The sequence below is a fragment of the Squalius cephalus genome (genome assembly GCF_949319135.1).
Source record: "Squalius cephalus genome assembly, chromosome: 2".
NCBI lineage: Eukaryota > Metazoa > Chordata > Actinopteri > Cypriniformes > Leuciscidae > Squalius > Squalius cephalus.
In genome coordinates, this window is record NC_137123.1 from 14595361 (window position 1) to 14601032 (window position 5672).

General features: G+C 40.9%; 1 protein-coding gene across 1 annotated transcript; it reads right to left on the bottom strand.

Annotated features, from left to right (window-relative positions):
* Positions 1-705: 705 nt before the first annotated feature.
* LOC307146398 (uncharacterized protein) lies at positions 706-2301 on the bottom strand. The gene is made up of 3 exons (XM_079850360.1): positions 2110-2301; positions 1954-2030; positions 706-1688 (listed from the first exon to the last, which is right to left on the bottom strand). The coding sequence occupies exons 1-3, from the start codon at positions 2275-2277 to the stop codon at positions 707-709; spliced, it is 1227 nt and encodes a 408-aa protein (XP_079706486.1). The 5' UTR covers positions 2278-2301; the 3' UTR covers position 706.
* Positions 2302-5672: the final 3371 nt, after the last annotated feature.

A 5672-nucleotide genomic window follows, 5' to 3' on the forward strand; every position in this document is an offset into this window, starting at 1 on the left:
TGGTCAACTATCAAAATGGGCCCTTGGTTAAAGCCTGGGCAACCAATGGCTAGTGTTGGCAGCACAACGTTAAAGGAGAAGTTCACTTTTAAAATGAAAATTCTGTCATCATATACTCACCCTCATGTTGTTTCAAAGCTGTATGAATTTCTTTCTTCTGCTGAACAGAAAGGAAGATATTTAGAAGAATATCAGTTACCAGACCGTTTTTGGGTCCCATTGACTTCCATAGTATATTTTTTTCCTACTATGGAAGTCATTGGGACCCAAAAACTGTCTGGTTACTGATATTCTTCTAAATATCTTCCTTTCTGTTCAGCAGAAGAAAGAAATTCATACAGCTTTGAAACAACATGAGGGTGAGTATATGATGACAGAATTTTCATTTTAAAAGTGAACTTCTCCTTTAAAGGGATGGCGTGTTCATTCATGCTCTCTCTCTCGATCGCGAACTGAGCTCGTTTGTAGCGGAATGAGTTTTCGAATCTTATTAATCTTATTAATCTTATCACTTATTTTACGATTTATTGTACAAAACTTATTTTTACTTATTTTACATTTATTTAATTTACAATTACAATTTATTTTACAATTTGATGTTACAATTTGTATATGTGATGATTAATATTACAATGTTGTAAATAAGACAGTTAACAAAATAAACTTTAAAATGATTGTACAATAATGCAACAATTCATGTGTCTGTTCAGTTACTTTTCATAGCGAGGTATTTGGGCATGTATGTGTTAAAGAAAAACAAATCACATCTCTCTTTCAGGGAGCCTAACACAGTGCTGTCTCGGTAAATGCGCTGCACGAAAATGTCATCGTGGGCACAAACAACAAAATCACACCATTCTATGCCTGTGAGGAGTAACTGTCCCTGGACTTGCCAATAATAACAATGGCTCTCCTTCAATTTGTGTAGGCCATGGTCAAATCTCAGGAACTTGCAGTCTATATAGCTGGCTACATTTGGGCATTTCATTTCAACCAGACCAAATGATGGTCGCTCAAGTGGGTCATAAACCAGTCCATCAGGCGATGCACCCAGCCAAGGTGCGTCCGGGTGCACGACTAGCCCACACTTGGTCAGATTGAGATTTTTTAGAACCGCATAGTCCTTCAATGCACCTGCTTCCATTTCTAGCCCCCTTTTCATTAGCGGTGTTTGTCTTGTCCCTCTGATAATTCTTTCTGCCAGTTTTTCTGCTGTGCTTGTACCTCTTACATGGCTTACCTCCCGGAAATGTGAAGCAGTCACTCTCTCCTTCCTCAGGGAATGCCACTCGGGTGTTGCACTTTGGCATCTTGTTGCTTCCTCAATCTGGTGTGACTGTGTCAAAGTCACAGACAGAGAACTGAGGTGCAGCTTTTCTTGATCCGTCATGATGGCGAATGAACACGCTGTTTGTTGTAGATGGTAACCTTCCAGTGGGACTTTTGGAAACGGTGGTGCATCCTCATGGATGACAACACTGTCAGGTGGAGGTGGTGGGTGTTGATATGACAGGATACTGCCAGTTTGTACCTTGCCAAAAATGGAGTCCACGAGTGGTTTGTCAGATGTGATGTTCATTCTGCAGATAAGGGGAAGAGAGTCTGGTTCCATGTCAGCATAGGCAGGTAGTGGGTTGAGGGTTGATGGGTCTGGTAGCTCACCACTGTATCCCTTGTAAAGTGTAGATCTGGAATAACAATATCAGGCCATTGTAGGATTCTTATAAATTCTATGTGTAACTGTATAGACTTTAGACTATCTAATAGTCGACTGCGTTGTGTATTTCGTCGTAGCGGTACAGCCTGATCATGACATTTGAGATAACCAAGATGTCACTACGCAGCAGGAAAAGTACACAGACTCACTAGGAAATACACCACTATCTAACAGCTATCAGTAACATATATTTTGAAACGCATTGTAATCTGCCTATTTAATTGGACTCTGCACACCTAATTCCGCTTGCCGAAGTAGCATCTGGTTTGGGCTTCACTACAACCATGGCATCCACAGGTCCTGGCTTCACTCCCTATTTATTTATGAAATGGTATTAGGAGAGATGCTAGTATGCATGTGATACAACTGTTTGGTATTGAAATGATACAAACCATTGTACGTGGTTTATGCCACTTCTGCTCGGTTTCAGTGCATGAAAGTACAGGAGGGACGACAGACATGCCACATTCAGAGTAATGGGCAGTCTGATAAAGTAAGGCAACCAAATGATTGCATATCCCACACCCAGCCACACAGGAACAGTAGCTTTTAACAAGCATAACTGGCTGTGAATCACGTAATGTCATCTGAAATACACAAAAGCATAATTTAATGTGTTTTGACAGAAGAGGGTCTACAGCAGCAGCAGTAGGAGCAAAACCAGTTCTTTCTTCTTTTTATTGGTGTACACTGAACTTTTTTGTGTATACTGCACAGAAAACTCTCTTAATTTGCATGACCATCAAACTTAATTTTAAAATCACGGATCCATAATTTTTTTCTGTTAGTCTGACATTTCCCAGGTTGCCAGATTGTGTATGAAATACACCCTACACATTTACTTCCTTTCAATTTAGCCTAAAACTTTCTGTCTTAAAACCTGGCAACCCAAAACCCAAATAAGGAAGTGGGTGGGTGCACACTGCTCAGCCACGGAAAGCAAGCGGGCTAGTTGAATAGCCTACTTCACAAGTAGCTGTTGTCAAATTGTTAGGGAATAAATTTTGTGATTAACACATAAACTGTTATTGAGTGTTGTTGATACACAATAGGAAACTTGTGTCCTTGGAACATCATAATCTGGCAGCAGCTTCGAAGTTTTGGAGGTGGTGGATACATAACTGGCATGCGTACGTTATGTTTAGGTAAGGTAAAAGCAACGATCGAAATGCAGTGTTGCAAAGAGTTGCTCAGGTTTTGCTCCTAATTCCTCTTGAAGAGTAGAAACATCAAGTACAAAAACAAGGAAGTTGGGCCTTATGTTTATAAAGAATGAAGTAAAGATGACAGGACAGTTTTGAGTAGAACAACAGCAGTTTGAAGAATAGCTGAGTGGAATATTTTACTGTCTTTGCAGTCATCAAGTCAGGCAAAAGTAGTAATTATTATAAACTCATTATTGTTTACATTTTAAACCGAACTCCAATTTGTTTAACAGACCCAACAACAAAGCATGGCAATTCCCACTCAGCTACCCTGTTCTGTATTAGGCTACCACTGTTCAGCTTTCGTGAAAACCATAAAGGTGGCTCTTAGAAATTGTAATCAAAGCTGAAATGTGGTAACGAGTCAAACTTTTGTTGAACGGAACCTTAAAAGTTCAACAGAACTTTGAACGTGTCTCTTAATCTAGTCCTACTTTCAGCTGGTGTGGTGGCTTTAGCTTCTTCATTGAGCGGTAGCAGTGGGCTCTCACAGATATCTCATTTGTTGCCCTGTTTTTACCTGATACTTTAATAAAAGTACAAACACACGAAGTGAGAGGTATATAATTAAACTTTATTTAAAGCATGATTAACCTGAAGCAGGACGGAGTCATGACTTAAAACACCAAAGCTAGACTTCTAGCTCTGGCTAGCTAGCGTTAGCAAATTACCTTCAAAGTTGCAAAGAAATGAAGAAACGTAAAATTTAAAGCCTTTATCTAATTTGCTACGTGGTGTCGTACTGGATGCCCGGACGATCCTCCGGATATCGTTAACAGACACTTTCGGCAACTCCAGCAAACACCTTGTGAACTTCGTCTCTGCCATCGTAAATGTCGACTGCCAGTGTTTAATGTTTTCTTCCGTTAACCGGAAATGTCCAAACATCCTCACGCCAATGCGGAAGTGATGCGTGCATAGAGCCCATTGCTCGTTGATATTACTGCGCTAACGGAAACGGAAAGGATGCTGTTTACATTTGATTGTAGTCTTTTAGGTCTTTTCGCTCGGTTTCCTGTCTCTCAGAAGCTATGCTCGCCTCAACGCTGAAATCCTACGAATTCCTGATAAGAATTAAACTAGTAAAAACTATAATAATTCTTGAAAAAAAAAAAAAAAAAAAAAAAAAAAAAAAAGCTATGCTCGCCTCAGGCTAGCGTGAGCAGAGCAACGGAAGTTGCGGAAGAGCGGAAGTTTACGCGGTTGTGAGGTATCTGAAAAAATTCCACTATAGAAAAATAAACGGATTGAAATCATACATTGCGCCGATATATTTGTTTTTAATCATCAACGAACACCACTAACCACTCGGTGAGTTGCACAGTTTTGAAAACGAACGTTAAGGGTTGTTTTAAGGACATGTTTGTGCATGGCCATTGACTCCCATTCAAATGCGGTCATGGGCAATTCTAAAATAGTCAAAAAGTCGCGACAGGAACCATTGACAAAATTTCTTTGTCCACCACTCTTGTTCATCCAAAACAAACTACAAAATAGACTCAAAGTGTTAAATACCGGAATTGTCCTTTAACAAGCAGAATCACTGAAGGAGAAAACCATAATTAAAGTCACCATTGTGGAGATCAGTGTGTGTTTTAGTTGGGCTCTTGACAAATAAAGTAAATAAGTATTTTAATAAAGTAAACCTAACTCATAAATTGGACTCTATATGAGGTTCAGTGATTCAGGTCAAATGATTGTGAAATAATGATTATGTTATGGCGCGTTTCCACCGAGTGGTACGGTACGGTACGGGTCGGGTCGGTACCCTTTTATTTGCGTTTCCACTGCCAAAAGTTGAGAATGGTACCAAAAAGCCGAACCGTACCGTACCACTTTTTGGGTACCCTTCCGTTGGGGTACCTAGCACAGTGGAACGGTACTAAAGGGTGGAGCTAGACTCACTGCAGAACGTTGATTGGTTGACAGAGAATCGTCATTTGCGCGTGCCGCAAGGGGAAAGACACAACACACGAGGCGCCATTTTTAAATTACAACAACGTCGCAACAATGTCGCCGCGCAGCATAACTTTACCGTGGTCGACCCAGGAGGTGCAGACCTTCTTGGGTATCATCGGTGAAGAAAGGGTGCAAAGGGAACTCGATGGCATGGTGAGAAACGAAAAGGTTTTTCAGCATGTTTCTGAGAGGATGGCTGTCGAGGGTTACCAGCGGACGTCCGAGCAGTGCCGCATTAAATGCAAGAAACTGCGGAGTGACTATCGTAAGGTGAAAGACCACAACAGCCGGAGTGGTGTTCACAGAAATAATTGGAAGTGGCTAGAAATGATGGACGCCATCTACGGGCACAGACCGGCAAGTTTGGGACGAGAAGGAGGCATCGATACGGCTACCTCGTTGCTGGAGTCGATGATGGAGCCTCCCGGTAAGTTTTGTAATTGTGAAATATAACGTTAGTATACATCGACCACGGGAAAGCTTACGTTCAATGCACAACTTTTGTGCAAGTCTGTTGTTTGTCTGTCAGCCAGCCAGTGTGGTATCAACCGATCATTTGCAAGCTAGCAAAACGCTAACGTTAGTTTATTAGCCTGTGGTGGACGGAGTACATGTCCAGTAACGTACTTAGGTAAAGTTGGTCTTATATTCGCTCATTCGGACTTCCGCGTTTAAACACTTTTTCAATAGTATGTGCAATAAAGCTACTTTTTGCAAATTCTAAGCAGCTACATGATGTTGACAACAAAGATGGTCAACTACTACATTTTCCACAATCGATAAAAATGGGC

Bases quoted from the DNA above. Each gene is read 5' to 3' on its own strand.
- LOC307146398 (XM_079850360.1), bottom strand. From the start codon at position 2,277: ATGCTTGTTAAAAGCTACTGTTCCTGTGTGGCTGGGTGTGGGATATGC. The intron at 2,031-2,109 runs GTTTGTATCATT...ATAAATAAATAG, and splicing joins GGCATAAACCACGTACAATG to GGAGTGAAGCCAGGACCTGT. The intron at 1,689-1,953 runs GTGTGCAGAGTC...TTGTTATTCCAG, and splicing joins ACTTCGGCAAGCGGAATTAG to ATCTACACTTTACAAGGGAT.